The following is a 19,812-nucleotide window of genomic DNA, read 5'->3' as shown; positions in this document are numbered from 1 at the left end:
AATGCACATACTGATGAAAAAGTATGGAGAAAAAAAAGATTAAATTCAGATCATGTGTTTGATACAGCATTTGTATTGCTTTTCCCTATTTGGATGAAATAACCTGTAAAAAAAAAATAGGCTCGGCCTCGACTTTATTGACACTGTTATAAACAGGAGGGTTTCACCAAAATGATAATGACAGTGATGGTGAGGACGCCTCGATTTTTCCCACCTTATCTACGTCAACAGAAAGTATCTCTGGACCCATTTTTTTCATAAACAACATTCTAAGTACACTCCCATCTATTCATTGTGTTGCATTTTAATGGCCGAAGAAAATTCTTGTATCCAAGTGCTTTGTTGCTTGGATAAGAAGCTGTGACTGGCACTGCAGCGGGGGGGAGACAATAAATATCAAACAAAATAGGATAACAAAACAAAAGGGACTAATCAAAATGATACATTCCAGTCAAATGTGCAATGCAGCAATCCGTGGATGGCAACTTCAAATATAAAATGTGTCATTTCATACACACGACGCAGCTCCCACTAGCGAGGGTGCCGTTTAGCGACCGTCCCCGTTAGATACTTCAAATGAGAAAATGGGGGTTGCAGTTTCATGCAGAGCAGGCAGCAGTCTTTACTTCCCGCATGGACCCTCTTTAAAAAAAATAATAATAAAAAAAGGGTAGCTGCACGACGTTCACTTCAAATGTCTTGGATGTACGGCTAGTTTGAGTTTGGTTTCAGCGTGTCTGTATGTGGCTGCATTGACGGAGATGACAAGGATCCACCCGCATCTGCTCAAAGATACAGCCGGTGGGTCGGGCGGAGGGGGCGGCGTGCGGCGGCAGGTCCTAAGGTCGTGTCGGATGGCGGGAAAGCGGCCCGCTTAACCGAACTGGAAGAAGAAATTTCCTGGCCCGGAGGCTGAAAGGTAAATACAAGGTTAGACCGCTGACTTGTGGCGGGTGGATGAAATGCAGGGAGGCAGGCAGGCAGCCAGGCAGGCAGCCAGGCAGGCAGTTACTTTTGAACCTATGCTTACCACTTACCTTCAAAACTAAAACCTCCCGGAGCACCGAAGAATGCCTTGAAAATGTTGTTGGCGTCAAAATCTGGTGGGGGGTGGGGGGGGACAAGGCGTCAGTCTGGGCAAAAGGGCCGCCGTACCCTGTGAGGACGGACGGGAGACCCGCTTACCTCCCATGTTCATGCCCTCCTCCTCCAGGTCCTGTCCGCTGTCGTAGCGCGACTTCTTCTTGGGGTCCGACAACACGCTGAATGCCTCGCCCACCTCCTTGAATTTCTTCTCCTCTTCCTTTTGCACCTCCGCGCTTGCGCCGCTGTGCCGATCTGAGAGGAAGCGGCGGTCGTTCAGGGGAGCATTCGGGGGGGGGGGGGGGGTCATTTGAGTGACGCACCTGGGTGATGTAAGAGAGCCCGTTTGCGGTACGCCTTCTTGATCTCCTCCTCGGTTGCGTTCTTGTCTACGCCGAGCACCTTGTAGTAGTCTTTCCGCTTGCTTTTCTTTAGCTCCAGCTGTGCGTGTTTTAAAAGCTGCTTGTGCTCTACAAGATGGAGGGGGGGGGTTAGCGGCTCAGGCTGTGTACGTACGTATACAATGCTTCATATTGTGAGTTGTAGCCTGCCCTCAACGGATTCCAAACACTCTCTCTGCTCGTTACCTTTTGTCTTCTCTGTCTGGTAAACCTTCTCGTAGTCTCGAACGGCCTCTTCGTACTGCTCCGTGTCCATGTAGCTGCGAGGTCACAAGCCGACGGATGTAATAGCACGCAATGCGACGCGGCGGTGAAATGAAAGCACACGTTTGGTACCATTGCGCTCGCCGCAAATAGGCCTTGATGTAGGTCTCATCCAGCTTAATGGCTTTTGTGCAGTCTTCGATGGCCTGTTCCACTTTCTTCAGCTAAAAGACAAGAGGCCGAGGTGATGGGCCGATTGCACCAGTTGCAATGACTCCAACGAGACGAGCGAGCCGCTACTAGGCATCGTTTTATCCCCATAAGCAGCCACGTGCCTACCTTGGAGCCCACCGTGGCTCTGTTACAGTACAGCTTGGCATTGGTCTTGATGTTGTTGGGGTCTATTGTTAGCGCCTCAGAGTAGAGGACGTAGGCGGCGTCAAAGCTGCCCTCCTTGAAGGCCTTGTTGCCCTCCTCCTTCTTGGCCTTCAGCGCCTTGGCGTTCTGAACAGAACACGTCTTAAAAAACAACAGGTACAACAACAGGTATGGGAAGACTCCAATACTGACTCGACAAGCGAGCCGGGCTTTCTCGTGATCCGGAGCCATGCGCAGGGCCTGTACGAAGAACTGGACCGCCTTGTCGATGCAGTCCTCGTAGTAGAGACAAAGGCCGCGCACGTACAGCGCATCCGCGTTGGTGGAGTCCATTCTTAAAATGTCGCTAAGAACGGAAGAGGCGTGTTAAAAACACGCACGCACGCATGCACGCACGCACGCACGCACGCACGCACGCACGCACGCACGCACGCACGCACGCACGGGAATGGTCCGACGATGAAACATTTTTGTTTGTCGATGATCCAATTTTGCTCGACGAAAGCAGCGGCGTTCCACGCAATAGAGTAGCGCGCATAGTGTAGCGTCACCAGACCTAGCAACCGACTGAGCTTCCGGGTAGCGTCCCAGCAGGGCCAAACACTCGGCTTTCAGTATCTTGAACCGATGGCAGGCCGGGGCGGACTCCAAAGCTCGGTCCATGCAGAAGACCACCTGGAGACGGACACGCTGTGGCGTTATCGAGAACCCTCGACGGGCCTGCTGGAAAAACTTACCATGCGGTAGTCTCTCTTGTCAAAGCCCATCTCTGCCATCCGCTCGTATTCCAGGACGGACTCGGCGCTCTTGAGCTGAAAAAGTCATGACAGGGAGGTTTCTCGTTTTGAAATTGGAGGGGAAGCTGCCATTGGCTTCTTCAGCGGAACCGACCGACCGACCGACCGACCTCCTGCTGGGCTTGGCTGTTCTCGGCCTCCAGCTCCAGGACCTTCTGGAAGCAGCGGGAGGCCGCCATGGCGTTGCCGAGGGACAGGTGGCACTTCCCCTCTCGCAAGTGCCCCTGGACAGCCACGCGGCTTTATTAGTGCGACAAAACGACACACTGGGTAGGTACGTAGGTACTCCTATTAGATCTCCTCAATGCACCTTCATGAAGGAGTTATCCAGCCTCACTGCTTGCTGGGAATCCTCCAAAGCCTCGCGGTACCGACACAGCATCATCAGAGTGGCCGCTCGGTTGCCGTAGTAACTGGCGTTCTTTGGACACATGTCTGCGAGAAAGAACAAAAAGTGAAATCTCCGCAAGCGAAATAATGCAAGTTCATAATCAAATACCAATGGCCTTGGTGTAGTAATTGAAGGCTTCTGCGTAATCCTTCTGGATGTAGAACGCATTGCCTTGCTCTTTGTAGCCATCGGCTTCCCTATGGTGGACACAAAGGGCACATTTTATTTTGAAATAACAAATCGTAAGAACACAAATACACTTCTTGAACCGATGATGCCGAGGCTTTTGCCATGTTCAGTGACTACTTGACACAGGTATAGTATCTGACCACACGAGCAGGCAGCAGTGCAATCACTAAGCGGAGTCAATTTCCCTGGAAAACGAAACTTGCGTTGAGCACAGTGTAAGGCTGTGAATGGACAGCCGAGTACACAGTCCGAGGACGGGCCAGCCCCACTGGTTGGCTAAACTTAGAAAGGAGTCAAGGAACATATGACACCACCAAGCACGCTGCTCACCAACTGTGGCCAGGACTTTTTGGGGAAAGCCTGTCATTGATTGTTTGAACGTCACGACCACTCCGAACTTTCGAGAATGATCGTTTCGCGAAAGAAAAAGAGAACAACAATAAACGAGGACCTGACAACTTCTGCACGTAACTACCACTATCATGCGCACGGAGGCTGTCGGTAAGTGGAGGACAAAATAACATGAACGGACGCCTCCATCTAGCCAAATAGCGGCTAGCTTTGCTAGCTCCGTGACACGATGCCACCACTCGGAGGCGTCCGGTGTTAAACAGAACTCGAAAAGCTCGCGGGTGGTTCGTTTCGGCCGCTGTCAGTGCGTCCTACCGTTCCAATTCGTCGTCGCTAAGGAGCTCGATGTCGGGGTCCATGTTCCCAGCATCGCACCGCTTCGCCGCCATTTTGACGTGAAGGTAGAGGGGGCGGGGTCAAATGCTGCAGTCGTCGTGGCGTCATCATAAACAGGAAGTCATCCTCCGAGTCAGAATCAATTATAAAACGCCAATATATTTTTGGTGGGCGACAAAATTGATGTTTTATGCTTTTAAAAATAAGTATTCCTAATTTTTCTATGTTAATTCGTTACGCGTGCTGTCACGCGCACCCAGATGCGCGTTCGCATCTTACGTCACGATGACTCTCACTTCCGGACTTCGAGGGAAGCGTAAACACGCAGCACTGCGTGTTCAAATAGTGTATATTTTCTTGTATGTTTGATCCCATCTCGCACGCACTGGCGTGTTCGCTTTCATAGACACGCTTCAATATAAGCTGTTGATTTCGTGGCATGAGCGATTGGCTGTCGTCCCACTACTCCGTTGAGATTATACCGAGTTCATCGAGCGAGCGAGCGAGCGAGCGAGCAAACAAGAACATTCCGTCTTCATCTGTTTTTTTCGTCCGGGTGCAGAGAGAGGAGCGTCATGGGGAAAAGCTGCAAAGTGGTGGTATGTGGCCAGGCTGCAGTTGGTAAAACGGCCGTGTTGGAGCAGCTATTATACGCCAATCATGTCGCAGGTACTTCGGATCACTTTTTGATCAATCATCTGGCAGCCGTTTCAAGGGTGTACCGCCTATTGCTCAGTCCAGCACATTCATCCTGTATAGACGCTCTATCACATGGATGGATGGATGGATGGATGGAGATGCAAATGTCTCTTCTCACGTCATGCTTGAGCTGTCTCGCCCGTGTATTTCTCAGGTTCCGAGACCATGGAGACGCTGGAGGACATCTACATCGGATCTATCGAGACCGATCGGGGTACCCGCGAGCAGGTGCGCTTTTACGACACCCGAGGACTCCGCGACGGCACGGAATTCCCCCGGCATTACTACAGCTTCGCCGACGGCTTCGTGCTGGTTTACAGCATCGACAGCAAGGAGTCCTTCAAGCGCATGGAGGCTCTTAAGAAGGACATCGACCGGCACAGAGATAAAAAGGAGGTACAATTTGACTTTTTGCATCACCGAGTGTGTTTGACTTGTCGTGTGTTTGACTGGTCAAGGAAACCGGAAGTTAATAAAGCAGGCTTAAAAATACGCAGGTAACCATCGTGGTCCTGGGCAACAAGCTGGACAAGCAGGAGGAACGGCGCGTGGACGCCAACATGGCGCAGAACTGGGCCAAGAACGAGAAGGTGCGCCTGTGGGAGCTGTCGGTGGCTGACCGCCGCACGCTCGTCGAGCCTTTTGTGTACCTGGCCAGCAAAATGACGCAGCCGCAGAGCAAGTCCACCTTCCCGCTCAGCCGCAACAAGAACAAGGGCAGCGGGCCCACGGACGGCTGAAGGAAGGACGGACGCGTGGAGTCGGGGGGAGAAATTTGCCCTCTTTTTATTTTTTACATCGTTTAAAATTCAGCCTAGCCATGTCAAACTAATCTGATTCAGGGCAAAGTTGCTTGTGCACTTTGTGCACTTCCATTGAGTGTTGATTTCTGTCCTGCAATTAGGCCATCATCATATCACATTTAAGTGTGGTAAATATGTACAAAAATTGGAAAAGTGCGGCAAATAGTTGTTCACATCACCGTGTCATCACACTGTCAATCATGTCACTTTAATGGCCATTCCGTATTTTAGAGCCATCGCAAGCTGTTGACGGTGTACGGTAACTGAGTCACCTGTCGTCGGGGAGCTTTGTTCCACGGCTTCGCTTTATTCGATGATTTGATTATCATTTGACACTCGCTAAAGGATTTTCAACATTAAATATGGAGGCCATGATGCCGTCATTACAGCTATGTACAGTATGTATGTTTATAGCATTTCAATTGTGCAGCTTTTTTCAGGGACCAATTGTTTCAAATGTGTTATTGTTAGGGCCTAAATGAAGCCAGCCTTTAAAATGAAGTGTGTTATTTTACTTTGAAACCGCATTTGTTTGCATCTTCAATAAACAATTGAAGTATTTTTGCCTCAAGCGTCATATTGTCTTCACGTATCAAGCAAAGCTATAATTCCAGACTCTTGGACACTCAACGTATTGAGTAGCTTCAAAAAGGATTGCTTTCATCAGCAGCCAGCCATCCAGCCATCCAGCCATCCATCCATCCATCCATCCATCCATCCATCCATCCATCCATCCATCCATCCATCCATCCATCCATCCATCCATCCATCCATCCATCCATCCATTCATCCATCCATCCATCCATCCATCAGCTATCTGGATGTAGCCTTTGGGGACAGTCTGAAAACGGTCCCTCGCACAAGGGTCATTGTGCAATCAGTTTTCCATAAATAACAGGAATTGTTGAAGAAAACAATGGTATCAGAAATGTTCACGCTATCCCTGGTGGTGGCAACGCTCGACTTTAGTTTAACAGCACAGTATCGAAGGTTGTTACAGTGCGAGTATTTCATTTCACAGTCCCTTCATGCAACACACGGCTGACGAACGAATCAATGCACAAGCTTATGTTTAAGGAGATTTAAGACCGTCCCTGACGGCAGCAGCCAACTAAATTAGATAAACATATGACGCCGCAAATAAATGAAAACAATCGCTTGGTTAGCACAGCGCCTTGAAAGGGATTGTTGGCATGCCGTTGCCTTACATGGCCGCTAGAGGGCGCCCTAGTGTCGTATTAGCTCAACACAGCGTTGGTCGCGTCTCTCGTTGAAGCTACACGGGAATTCCCAGTGTCAGAACATTGCTCAATGTCAGAGGCCAAATATCACTAGCATAGCCTCGAGCTGAGATGAGCATTTTATAGGCCATTCAACTGAACCATTTCACATTGATTGATTGATGAATATAAACAATTAGAACACACACCTGTCAAAAGCAAATATGAAGGATGGCATCCGGGAGCCATTTTGGGGCCTTTGGGGACCATGGAAGTCACAGATGTTAACGTCGTGAAAAATGACACTCTGGCTCCGCAGTCACGCTCGCTGCCTGCAAAGGTTAATAATGCCAGATGAGAGAAAACCTCAAGTGGAACATTTATGAAGCGTTGTATTATTACACGCTGCGCAGTTCCCCGAGAGGGCCATTTCATCTCATATGTCCCATTTCTGTCATGTTCCTTTTTTTCTTTTCAAATTGAGGTCATTTCACGCTTATAGTATATTTGAATAAATGAAATGTACATGTTTATCATTTGAGTTTCAATGGTGCTCTTTTGCTATTTTTTGAAATGAAGGAAAGTAATGTTGTGCCTTGAGATATGAATTGAAATTCTTTGTAATTTGCAATTCAAAACATTTGCATTTCACATTATTTCTTCTCATTTTCTCGCTACTATCCATGCGTTGAGCCGATTTTGTCGCCACTACGATTGTGTGGGGAAACTTACTATTCAGATTAATAATGAAGGCAGCACGAGACTCAAAGCCAAATTTAAACTAAACAGACACACAAATCCACGATAAGCATTAAGAAATTCGAAAAGCTTTTTTATTTCCCCAAAATCCATCGGGTACAAGCTCTCTTCACGTCGCGTCCCGCTTGATGTCGCCATGACGACGGGCCGAGCGATACCCTGAACGCGGATGGACCGGTCGCAACCCGGTCACCCCTGAGAAGGCCTGGGACACTTGATTTTTTTTTTGCCACTTTTAAAAAAAGGCCTAGTACTTAAAAAAAGAAGCCAATAATAAACAAGAATATGATCTAGTCTTCTATGGTACACGTAACAATATTAACTCTGATAAAAGCTTTATACATCCTCTACGGGGTTTTTCTACACTGAAGACATAGTGAGGCCGCCGGCCGGCTGCTTTTGTTACGGAGAGGCGGGAGATGGCAGAGACTGGCTTTGTCACGACGGATGACACACACAGGCGCACACACACACAGGCGCACACACACAGGCGCGCGGACGCACGCACACACATGCACGCACACATGCACGCACACACACACACACACACACACAAATATACATATTGCACAATGAGAGAAAAATGCATAGGATGTATACGTCACCGACAGGAGTTGTGGTCACCTCGTGACTGGCAGGCGTTTGCAGCGCAGCGTGAGGGAAGTGGTCGCTATTGCTTTTAAATGTCAACCTTGTGATCACCTGATTGTTTATTTTTTGTGTGTACGAAGCAGTTTTAAGGTGCTTTTTTTGTGGTTGCCATGGTAACACTGTGCTTTTTTTTTTTTTTTTTGGGTTCCCTCCCACACGCCAGCCGTGCTGTCGATCAAACCCTCTTCTTCCTCCTCCTCTTTGTCGGTGGCCCGTTTGTCAAGGTGTGAAGTGTTCCGGCGGTTTGGATGGCGCCAAACGGACACAAGGGGGATCACCATGTGGACCCGAGAATGTCTTAGAACGTCTTTAAAAAGGACATCAGGTGAAGCGGGGCTTTTCAAAGTGTGGGACAGTGAGTTTGGAAGGGGGGAGAAAAAAAAAATATATATATTCGTACGCTATCATTTTCTTTTTCCAGTGACTCCACTTACTTTGAGTTCTTGTGACTCACAGTGTCTGATGTAGCTGGTTAGCTTAGCGCATACAAATCGCATTTTGTTTTTATTTTTCTCAAATTGCCTCATCTCCTAATTAGGTCCCATCTGAAATATTTTCCAATGAACCTTTTCTTTTCGTTTGCCGAGCTGCTGAGGTTCTCTGTCTCACATTTTGAAAAGCAAGCACTCAAGTAAAGGGAGCTTATCTTCAACGTACACCTAGACTGGTCTACAAAACACGGCACACGGTAAGAGGCGTAAAATGAAATGGCTATCAATGCGCTCCTCGCTCCCTCGCCTCGCCTCGCCTCGCCTCGCCTCGCCGGTGACCACCGGAACAGAAAGAAGGCGTGATGGATGGGGTGGCCCGCCATTCTCCCTTAAGATAAGTTGACTGCATAGTTTGGTCACACAGAGAGAGGGGACACCAACCAGGGAGGGGAGGGGAGAGGAGGGGAAGGGAGGGCAGGGCAGGGCAGGGCAGGGCAGGGCATTAGTAGGGGGAGAAGATGATGGGTGCGTGGGCGGGCCGCAGAGAACCCGGAGCGGGCCGGAAAAGTGCCGGCCCCAGGAAGGGCGTCTGTATGAAGGCGGCGGCGCCCATTGGGGGGCGTAGCGCCAGCGGGTTGGCGGCAACCGTGCACAGGGTGGGCGGCGCCAGGGGGCCGGGCAGGAAGCCTGCGGCCAAGCTCTTGGTCAGCTGCTTCTGCAAGGCCAGTTTGGTCTGGTGAACACACAGGGAGGACATGTTTGACTTGGTAAACATGAGGCCCCGGGTCCGGCCCCGCCCCGCCCCGCTCAAGCGCATGTTTGCTGATGAACATCACGTGAGCCCACCCAACTTGATGTTCAAGCATACATATGTGAGCCTCATCCAGGCAAATAGTGAATGGTGTCTTCAGGCTAAAGGTGCTGTTGAATGGATTGCGTGGCTTGTTTCCATGACATCGTTTGGAGCTCCAAATGGATAAGAACTGCGTCCTTTGTTTCTATGACGACAGCCTTAAGCCGGAAACAATGGGTGCAACATCTTTCTTACCTTTGTGCTTGGCAAAGGTTCACAAGTTGCTCCTTGTTTGTGGCTTATTCAAAATAAAAACAGCAGCCGTGGCTCACGTGACATTTCAGTAAATCTCATCACGTGTGAGTAGGAATGTCCAACAGTTGAAGCTGGTGGGTCAAATAGTATTTTCCAAAATTGAAATATCAATTTTGAAAAAAATCAGATTCTTTAAATTGACACCATCATAGTTTTCTAGGTGAGAAAAGGTCTCATCAATGAATAAGAACTAAGAAAAAAATATGGTTAAGTTGAAGAGCATGTTTGCCTGTTGCCTTCATCCATAATAAATATATCAAAGCTTTTGTGTTGAGGCGGCGCACTCACCTGCGAGGAGAGCGAGGCCAGGCCGTAGCTGCCCAAAGCTTTCTTCATGGCCGACACAGTCGTGCCCGCACAGCCGTTCCATCGCATGCTCTGTGTGTGTGTGGGGGGGGGCTCGGGTCACGACGTGCCATAGCTATCCTTGTATTTTTGGCCGGTCGCTCGTACTCACCGCTAAGCTGATCTGCTGGCTCTTGCCGTGCGGGCTGAATTTGGGCTTGGGCGGTTTTCCGGCCATTCGGTCCTTGTGCCGTCTGCTGTTCATGTGCTGAAGGAAGGCCAAAAAACAAAAAAAACGATCAGCATCTGTTGCCCTAACATCATCCTCATCGTCGTCATGGCGATGAGGGACGCTAAACCACCGTGTGCACAAAAGCGGACACATTTGCTTGCGTCTTTGACCACTTGAGTGGTTAGGGCTTCAAATGAGGCTTGGCATTTGAAAACCACGACGCACCTGGCTGAGCTGCGTCTCGGAGTTGACAAAGATCTCGCACACTTGGCACTGAAAGCTCTTGTTGGTGACGCCCACGCTGCCTTTGCTCGCCAGCCGCTTGCTCTTATAGCTGGCGCGGGCCGCCGCCATCTTGCCGCGGCGGCGGGGCAGCACGCTTTGACCTTCTAGCATCAGCTTGTGTTTTGTACCTAGGGGGGAGGAGGGGCACAACGCCACGGAGGCCATCAGGACGCCAGCCGGCACAAAAAGAGACAAAAGCTACGTCCGCCGTACCGCTGTTGTGGGCTTCCAGCTGCGAGGCCGAGTTCATGGTCACTTTGCAGACGGGACAGTGAAGGTGCGCTTTGCTCTTCTTGCCCTCCTCGTCCGCCCGCGCCTCTCCGTCGGCGCCGGACGAGTCCGTCCGGCCTCTCGAGCCCTCGGCCGCCTCCCGAGCGGCGGAGTCAGACGCCGCCGCCGTGTCAGCGAGCCGCAAGGTCGGCGAGAGCCGCAAGGTCGGCGAGAGCCGCAAGGTCGGCGAGAGCCGCAAGGTCGGCGAGAGCGGCGGCGCTTCGGCGGCCGCCACGTCCGACGGCGGCGCGGCCGAGCTCTCCTCTGTTTTGACGTCCGGGGAGTCTGACTGAAGACCTGCGGGGATGTACGCAGAATTCAAAGTTGAAAGTGAAATGTTCCCAATATTGTCTGATATGTCAGCGGACTGACTTGCATTCCACGTGTTTCCTTCATGGACTTTGCACATTTCAGCCAGGACCAATGACTTGAGCTGAAAAGCTTCATCCCACCTGTTGCTCCTTTGCCACCATTGATTTTTCTTTCGCCAGTCAATTCATCGCTGGAGATAAGCAGTGGAACTGCCACAGAAAATGAAGCCAGATTAGGGCGTAATGCTAGTGCCCGAAGGGCGTTGGTTCAAGCTGCTCAAGCCTCCAGAGCTGTACTCGTGAGAGCCATCCATGGATTAAGCAAATGCGACTCTTAAGGAATTTTCAGTCTCCAAAAAGAAAAATGGAACAAATCCCCAGACAATGGTACTGAGAGAAGAGCTAATGAGACGTTTTCAACCAAATCTGGAGGAGCCACAGACACTTGACTCCATTGAGCCATGAACAAAATGGCAGCCTTGGCAATCAGACGGCAACAAAGGCGCTTTCATGCCCACGGACGGCCACGGACGCCCCCGTCAAATGGCATCGTTTGAGTCTCCGTTGCGGAAGCTCCGTGATTGACGCTCTCGCTCCCGGCTGACCCGCGAAGCCTCGTATCGATCGAGTGCGCGAGCGACAAGCGCGCGTGGGAAGAGTCGCCGCTGCCAGCTAAACACAATCCTTTCCGAGCGCCGGCCAGATTGGCAAAGTGTCAGCGCCGAGAGCAGACCGTTGGCGGGGGAGGAGTGCCACCGCCCGCCGCTCCTTTATGGATCTTGGGATCAATGTGGCCCGAGGCGGAAATGAATCCACGCTTGAAGAGTCCAATTAAAAGGCGGCGCGCCGTTTCACAAGTGCTGGATTGATCCTGTTGATGCCAAGCATCGTTACGCGCGAGTTCAAAAGCTGACGATGAAATCATCATTAGCGCAATTGAAGAGGACGGTGATTGACGCTTGCCGTCATCAATGCAGTCTCCGGGGGGAACGCCCGCCCGCCCGCCCGCCACGACCCGCCCCGCCACGCCCCTGCCAACACTTTGTCATTTTTGATGTCTCCTCTTAAATGCTGACATGAAGACTTGAATCATGCATTGTGTGTCAAGTCTAAATAATTTTGGCCGCACGTGCAATCCCGGCCGGCAGCCAGCCGCTTTCCTTTCAAGTCGCTCTGACGGAGCAGCCAAAAAGCAGAACGCCAAAAGGTTTTGGCGTCCAAACGCAAAGAAAGGCTGAGTCTGTTAGCAATTAGCAGCTAACGTCACTTCAGCGACGAGTCCCATGATGTCTGTGAATTGGACCTGTTTGGAGGAGCAGGTGTGTTATTGGCGCCCGGCGTTCATTACAGGCCGGCTGGCCGGCGTTTCAATTTCACGTGGAGCCAGTCAATCACGCAACGACGCCGCTCAGAAGAGCATAACAAGCCGCTGACGGACTTTGCCATCCTCTCCGTTTCCGTTTGCTTTGACGTACTTATTCCCTCCTCTGAGCTGGGGTCGGCAGCAGGGGGCGTGGCTGCGACGTCCGCCATCTGGGTCCGGTCCCGCTCCCTGGCCGCGGCTTGGCCGGCCCGCCGCTGCCTGTTCTTCTGCGCCTCCATGGCTTTGAGCTTGCGCGTGTGCTTGTGGCCCTTGTAGTGAGCCTCCGCCTGGTTCTGCGGCACAGCCAGAACGAGAAAGAGCCAAAAGAGAGTTTAATCCATGTCATGTCTTGGCGGGGGAGAGGGAGCAAGACGTCTGGATGGGCAGGCCATGTCCCAAAAAAAACGGCACATTGTGAGGGGCGGTCTGTTCCCGCCTGATAACGGCTGCGGCCCGCCGGGAGGCCAGAGGTATAATTGCATGTGAAAAACGCAACAACTATGGCCTATCAACGCGCACAGCGAGAGGGCTGCCCGTCAATGCCGCACGGCGTGCGCGCCGCGCACACGCGCTCCCAAGCACGATGTGATTGCTCTCCGCTTAATCGGAGAGCAAAGCGTGGTCCAATCGGAAGAAATCAATGAGAGATTGCGCCGCAAGCTGGAAAAAAATGGTGAGGACGCCGCGAGGACAGTTGCGGCCAAGTGGTGAGGCGTCGGTCTCGGAAAACCAAGACGGTGGCGGGCGGGCGGCAGTCTCGGTAGGGTGTCCTATCGATCGCGTATGCTTTGCATGATGCCTCGAAATAATGTGCTGTGAAAAGGCTTCAAACGTGGCAGAGCAGAGCAGAGCAGAGCAGAGCAGAGCAGAGCAATCCTCCCATAGCAGCTGAGTGTCTGCAGCCAAAACACGGAGCAACGCTACTTGGATTGATTTGTGCCTTTTTGAGATTGTTTTGGACGGCCGGTCGGCCGGTCGGCTGGCTGGCCACGCTTTGTCGCTATAAATAACCACGGGCTGATTAGGTCCTGAAGCCAGAACAAACGGCTCTACGTTCAAAATTGCATAAAGCCCAAACGTCCCAATCCAAGCTACCGAGACGCTTTTGGACACGTGATGCTCGTCACGCTCGCTCAAGTAAACCGACCGTCTTTCTCACCCCGAGTGTAAATTTGGGTTTATGCCGGAGTCCAGCCGACTCTGCGCACCTAAACGCCGCACAGACGGCATGAAAATGATAAATAGCTTGTTGAAGGAAGGGCCTGCGGGATCTCGCAGCTCTTCTGAACATTTCTATCACTCATGTCTGCCACTTTGCTTTTGTGCATATGCATCAAACGACCTGCCATATGTGTGTGTGTGTGTGTGTGTGTGTGTGTGTGTGCGTGTGTGTCTGACTCACTCCCTGCCTCCGTGTGTGTGTGTGTGTGTGTGTGTGTGAATGCTTCCTGCTGAGCCTGCTGATTGTTTCTGCTCGTGGCTGATAAACGGAGGCTCTCTCCCTGCTGTCTAATCCCTCGTGCCAAAACACACACACACACACACACACTCACACACACACACACACACAGTCAGTGCAGTGCAGTCAAGTTGGGCTTGCAGGCAGAAAAGCAAACAAGGCAAGGAGGTTTAGCCATTGCATGTTAAATCATTAAATGCGTCCTGACCGTGGAGTTAAAGCGCAGGTGGCAAATGTTGCAGGAGATGATCTGCTTCTTCTTGAGGGGCTGCGGGACGCCAAAGGTGTGATTGATCACCGCCTTCTGCACAGGGTCCATCTAAAAGAGAAACATCCAGAAGTTCAGGTTTGCTCACACGCAGCATCACCTTCGGTTTATGAGATTTAAAGAAAAAAAAGTCTGTGTGTGTGTGCGTGTGTGTGTGTGTACTGCGGACTTGGGTGAAAGAGAATTTCTCTTTCCACTTTGGTCAGGGCAGGCAGCCTTTGTTTTAGGAACGTTCCCATTGTGTGTCGGCAGACATCCGGAGCCTACTCTGCTCTAAATGCCTCTTTTGTCTCAAAGAGGAGAAAAGCAGCTGAACGGAGCACGTGACGGACGGACGGACGGACGCACGCACGCACGGATGGATGGACGGCGCAGCCGCACCCAACCTCGTCGGCCATCTGCGCCGACCGCTCGGGTGCTCTTTGCGCACTCGGGCCGTTTGCTTTTGATCCAGTTGGAGGTCGGGCCGCAGATGAGATGTGGCGACACAGCGCCTCGCTTTCTGCGGCTGCAGAGCGCTTTCTGTTTCATTTATCTGCAGATGGAAGCTCAGGGAGCCGACACGCACGTAAATAAATATACACGGGCCACACCTGGACACCGCGCCAACTTTCAGCTTGAATTATTCATAGGCAGAGCACTCAGAGAGCGCAGACCAGACCTCCACCAAGGCCTGTGAAATCATTCAGTCAGCATGAACCGTTTTGGAGCCAAAATGACATCAAGCCCCCCCCCCCATCCCACACACGCACAAAAAAAAACCTTCACCATTTTGGTGTCGCACGCGGCGCTATTCTCGGACGAATAGAAACCAAACGGCAGCCGATGTGACGTCACTCACCGAGTTGAAGTTGGGGAAGAGGCTCAGCGGCGACGAGCCGTTGAGACGGAACGGCAGCAGGTGCTTCAGGTCCAGCTGGGGCTGCTGCTGCAGCGGCCGTCCCGCCACGGGCAGCGAGGCCACCAGCGGCCCGCCTTGTCCTGATGTACCTGAGAAAAAGAAAAGAAAAATGTTTAGATGACGTCCGTATTAGGTGGTGGTGTCTTTTTTCCTGTGATGCCAAATAACACAATGGGTACTCTAGACATAGCTAATCTTGCTACCATTTCTTGCAGTATTGGAGTTTGTGCCGCACACCCCCAACAAAGAGTGGCTCCCTCGCACCCCCACCCACCTTTAAATGCATCTTTTCAATACAGACGCTAGCCAAGTTGGTGGAAGCGGGAGGGAGGTGGTGAGGGAGGGAGGGATATCAGATTTCAAATGGGATGAAGAGATTTCTAATTTTCCGCTTGGTCGCATTTCAGCAGCGGTGGGCTGCGGCGGTAGCATTTACACGAGCGGCAGGATCAATCATCGGTGTCAGGCCCGGCCCGGCCGGGTCAAAGGGGCTTTGCGTCGTGAGGTGATAACTTACAGCACAGACAAAGAAAAGCAATCAGTGAGCTCGCAATAAGAAGCAAAGGTGGGACAAAGTCCACCATTACAGGAAGGTACAATCGTACAGATATTGGAAGTCGCTCGCTCGCTCGCTCGCTCGCTACCGGTGCCTGTCCCACAGCCACAGACAACCTACAAAAATGGATAAAAATAGTCATAAGTGACCCGTTTACGAAGATGCAAATGGGAAGAATAAATCCACTTGACGCTTTTTATAAAGTGCTGCACCCACCCAGCCGGCCGGCCGGTTAGCAGGCGACCCCCCCAGGCAGCTTATTAAATCACTACCTGACGCTTGCCTGTGCGTGCACGTCCCTAGAAGGAAGGCTATGACACACAGCAAATAGCTGCCCGAAGCAAAGTTGCTCCTCATTGCATGCTGGCTGGCTGGCTGGCTGGCTGGCCGGCCGGCTGGCTAACTGCAGCCGGCAGCCACAAACAACCTCCTTCTATCAACACACCACATCATCATCCGTTTCGTTTTTGTCCAAAGTCCGCCCGAGTCCGGGCCTCGGAGCAAACTGTCCGATTTCTTCTTCTTCTTCTTCTTCTCGAGCGCTGGTGAGTCATTGCGTTTGGTTACACAACGAACGGCCAGCGTCGTGCCGCATCTGCTGGATGTGCAAACGTGTGATTCCCAACCTTACGACAGCATGAGAAAGAGAAGCTGGCGCCACGACAATTCCAAAAAAGGACCTTTTTACTCCATCACACCGTGAAACCCTGACATGAAAGAACAAGCAAGAACGTCACGTCATGAGAGAAAAAAAAAGGAACGTCACGAGACGGTCAAACGACGGAGGCCGCTAAAGTGCTCGCTTCTGTCCGCGCAAGAAAGCCAAGCTGCTCTTTGCGCATCTGACGGGCCGAGCCGTCCGAGTCACAACGGGGACGTTTCGTTTGGCTGCGAGAAAGTGAGCCGTGATGGATGGACGACATTAGCCCCGCCGTCACTTTTAATTAAAGACAGACGCTTTTGGCCGGCCGCTCTCGTAATAACCGGCCGACCTCAAGGTTGGATGTGATAACGTAAGGACGCCCGCCGTGTGAGCCGCATGCTCTCTCTCGCTCGCTCGCTCGCTCTCCAGCAGCGTTTCAAAATGCTCTTGTGCTAAGTACATGCTGCGCTGGAGAAACCAGTGGATACAAAATTGATTCTCAGCCAGAATTGTCATCACCCGGAGAGATTCAGCTGGAAAATAATTCTCACGTCACGTTTATGTGCTTATCACGTTCCCGTCGTGCCAATGACAAAACACTCTTACACTGTCACATGCTCGTTTGATATTCTCATGCATTCATGCATGCCGCCACTTGTACGTCCTCACAATGGACGCATTGCACGCATCCGTCCTAGCGCATGCTAATGTTTACTGCGGTCAAAAGATTCACCTCGGACGGCCTCCATCTAAACAAATGAGTTTCGTCAGGCGAGCTGCGATCGGCCAACCCGAGCGCCAGCGCTCGGTCCGTCTGTCAAGCTGAGACAATGAGCTCGGAGCCATCCGCAAACAAACCGCTCCGCTTCCCCGCCGGGTGACTTGGCCGAGGGCGCTGAACTCGCGGGAAACAAACCGCACCAGACGCAACAACGGGCCGGCCCGCGAGCCGTTGCCAACGCCGAGGAAGAAACCGACGCCTACGTTGGTTCGTTCGGCCAGAGACTTCCAAACCAAATACAACCACATTGAAGGGCTGCCAGGGGCGAGTCAGAGGACCAAATTAAACGGACGTTTGTGTTTGAAAAGGCACAACAACAAACAAAACAATCTCAAGCACTGTCACACCATTTCAGGCAAAACAACATGACACAACATGGGGCAGGCAAAGTGGCATGACGCTTTTCAGAGACGTGCCACCAGGAACATTGCGTGCGTCTCTTTCAATTAAGATCGACAGCATCATTTCATCTGCGAATGGACTTATTTCAGTCATAAACTCCTTCAGCAAAGAAACGGGAGGGAGGTCGGCCGGCAGCTTGCCGCTATGACGCAGAGAAGTGAGGAGGAATAAAAAAACAACACTGCCGCCGCGACACGTCTGACATTGCGCGAGTCGTCGTCGTCGTCGTCATGGAAATCGAGCGAGCTTTGTTACTCGTGCCGCTTAACAAAGGAAACGTGAATCCAAATTGATGACAGACACACTGCCGTTACGTGGCCGGCCAGCCGGCCGGCGATACTTTTCCTCATAGCTTGCGTCAATTTACAGTGAAATCAAACAGTCAGGCATGCTCAAGGCTAAATTCAAGATGAAAAGAGTTCAACAAAAAATGCATGTCGTGGGGATGGATGATGTATTTGGTTGGGGTTTTTTTGCATTGGGAATTGAACGGGTCGACTTCTCCCAATTATTACACTCGAGCCACTCACACGCACACACACCGCTACGCTTGCTCATGTCTTCATCCCCTGGCCGGCTCAAACAGATCCTGTTAGGTCTCAGCTCCACCAAACGGCTGCCTGGCTGCCTGGCTGCCTGGCTGCCTGCCTGTCTGTCTGCCTGCCTGTCTGTCTGCCTGCCTGTCTGTCTGCCTGCCTGCCTGCCTGCCTGCCTCCCTGCCTGCCTTGTCCGCCTGCCCGCCTGCCTGCGCGCCTTCTGATAAGAGTCCATATCTGAAGGAGCAAAGGAAGGCCGCGTCGGCCGGTCACCTTGGTTGTTTTTCCCCGCGGCATTAGAACTCCCCGCGTCGTGTTCGAGAGCTTTCGAGGGGGAGGCAGTGCACCGCTTTCACTCTCTAAATTGTGACATCCTAACATGGCGATGCAGAGTAAGGTGCAAGTGGAAGTACGGCTTCTCTCATCCGCCAAAATGGACGGATGGGAGAGAAGATTGGAAAGTGGAGGATTAGCGGCAGAGATAAGCAAGCGGACGCTCACAAATGGAGGCAAGAAAGCAGGCAAGTACAGATTAGGAAGTGAAATCTTGGAAAGTCTCGCTCCTCCTCAGCAGCGAAGAATAAAACTAACATCTTCTCCCCCGCCGCCGTCAGCTGACAAAGCGATCCGTCGCCTCTGGCTGAAGAGCGGAACTCCTTAGCCGGCCTCTCGGGGACGGCGGCGACAAATAGCTCGTCTCTTTCGTACGCCCTTCCAAACCTGGGCGAATGGCAAAGATGACGGACGCGTCCCCGTGCAAAGTTGCCGAAGGCTCCGGCGCTTGACTCGTCGTCGCGGCAATAATCCAGCGACATTGGAGCTGACGAACGGAACGGAACACCTTTGCCGGACTTCCACCAAAGAAAGTTCCAATGTTTTGTGCTTCATGACCTTGGCAGGCAGAAGAGAAAATAGGGATTCAAGCAGAGCTTTCTAACGTGTGTACAAAATGAGGCCTCCCTCATCTGCTTGGTCAGGATTTCCCCCAAAAATGAGCAATCTGAATCAACCTGATTTGTATCCATCTGGTTTGGTGTCAAATCTGTGCTCAGTCGTACAAGGAATTCAGGCAAAGTCAGCCGCAAAATAAAACTTGTCTGGAGCCTACAGTGATGTGCTCGTTAACAAAAGGCTTTGTTGACCTTTGGCTGACATGCGCTAACGCGCCGTTAGCTCGCTTGGCTGCGCCTCCGAGACAAAGAGGATTGAATGTTAATCTGGCCTTAAGTACGGCGGGCTGGGGGCTCACAACACTCCACACAACACTGCTAATCAAAAAGAGAGCGAGCGAGCGAGCGAGAGAGCAGCACCACAGCGGCGGGGCGGAGACAATGACCTCACATCACTGACAATCAAAAGCAGCTTCCATGACTAAATGAGGTACCCGCGCAATCGTCAGGGTTCCAGGAGTCCCTCGGTGATGATCAACGGGCCGAGAACAGACCACGGCAATCAGATGTCAGAAAGTCTGGAATCATCCTTCCCAGCGTCTGCGAGGTAGCTCCGGGAGGAGCATTTTAAGGCCCTTCCCTCTCTGAGCCTTACTCATCTCATTCGCACCTCCCCTGAGAGCAAGGCGGGCTTAGGAATGCACACGGAAGGAGACAAACTGAGCTGCCCTGGTCGTTTCGCAACATGATGGGGATGAGAGGTGCATCAGAAAAGAAAGGCGTCTTTCGCACCAGAGGGGAAGTGGTGGTACGACGCGAGACCATTACT

The 19,812-nt window shown here is 51.8% G+C and overlaps 3 protein-coding genes across 8 annotated transcripts in view; 1 reads left to right on the top strand and 2 right to left on the bottom strand.

The window, feature by feature from the left end:
* Nucleotides 1–117: 117 nt before the first annotated feature.
* Nucleotides 118–4,266, bottom strand: dnajc7 (DnaJ (Hsp40) homolog, subfamily C, member 7). The gene is made up of 14 exons (XM_088357458.1): nucleotides 4,110–4,266; nucleotides 3,363–3,451; nucleotides 3,174–3,298; nucleotides 2,974–3,087; nucleotides 2,804–2,878; nucleotides 2,623–2,741; nucleotides 2,259–2,412; nucleotides 2,028–2,192; nucleotides 1,821–1,912; nucleotides 1,671–1,744; nucleotides 1,407–1,553; nucleotides 1,186–1,338; nucleotides 1,038–1,100; nucleotides 118–912 (listed from the first exon to the last, which is right to left on the bottom strand). Exons 1-14 carry the CDS (start codon nucleotides 4,181–4,183, stop codon nucleotides 875–877), a joined length of 1,482 nt encoding a protein of 493 aa, XP_088213584.1. The 5' UTR covers nucleotides 4,184–4,266; the 3' UTR covers nucleotides 118–874.
* Nucleotides 3,747–6,192, top strand: nkiras2 (NFKB inhibitor interacting Ras-like 2). Of its 2 annotated transcripts, none has more exons than XM_088357463.1 (4): nucleotides 3,747–3,944; nucleotides 4,693–4,799; nucleotides 4,984–5,225; nucleotides 5,327–6,192. In XM_088357463.1, the coding sequence occupies exons 1-4, from the start codon at nucleotides 3,850–3,852 to the stop codon at nucleotides 5,567–5,569; spliced, it is 687 nt and encodes a 228-aa protein (XP_088213589.1). In that variant the 5' UTR covers nucleotides 3,747–3,849; the 3' UTR covers nucleotides 5,570–6,192. The 2 variants fall into 2 exon arrangements, with proteins under 2 accessions (XP_088213589.1, XP_088213590.1); XM_088357464.1 differs by lacking the exon at nucleotides 3,747–3,944 and adding an exon at nucleotides 4,361–4,489.
* Nucleotides 6,193–6,980: 788 nt separating this feature from the next.
* The window catches only part of znf385c (zinc finger protein 385C), a 33,413-nt gene continuing 20,581 nt past the window's right edge, over nucleotides 6,981–19,812 (bottom strand). For 2 of the 5 annotated variants that reach the window (XM_088357452.1, XM_088357457.1), the window contains 8 exons: nucleotides 15,116–15,264; nucleotides 14,215–14,325; nucleotides 12,660–12,840; nucleotides 10,817–11,170; nucleotides 10,544–10,731; nucleotides 10,259–10,354; nucleotides 10,090–10,179; nucleotides 7,664–9,426 (listed from right to left, as the gene is read on the bottom strand). In XM_088357452.1, the coding sequence (XP_088213578.1) occupies nucleotides 9,196–9,426; nucleotides 10,090–10,179; nucleotides 10,259–10,354; nucleotides 10,544–10,731; nucleotides 10,817–11,170; nucleotides 12,660–12,840; nucleotides 14,215–14,325; nucleotides 15,116–15,264 (1,400 nt within the window). In that variant the 3' untranslated portion in view covers nucleotides 7,664–9,195. The other 3 variants (XM_088357454.1, XM_088357453.1, XM_088357455.1) reach the window with 3 other exon arrangements.

This window comes from Syngnathus floridae, chromosome 17, assembly GCF_059516105.1.
Source record: "Syngnathus floridae isolate MCC-2025c chromosome 17, RoL_Sflo_1.0, whole genome shotgun sequence".
Lineage (NCBI taxonomy): Eukaryota > Metazoa > Chordata > Actinopteri > Syngnathiformes > Syngnathidae > Syngnathus > Syngnathus floridae.
Note: the sequence above shows the minus strand (reverse complement) of the source record. Positions and strands in the feature narration are given on the sequence as shown.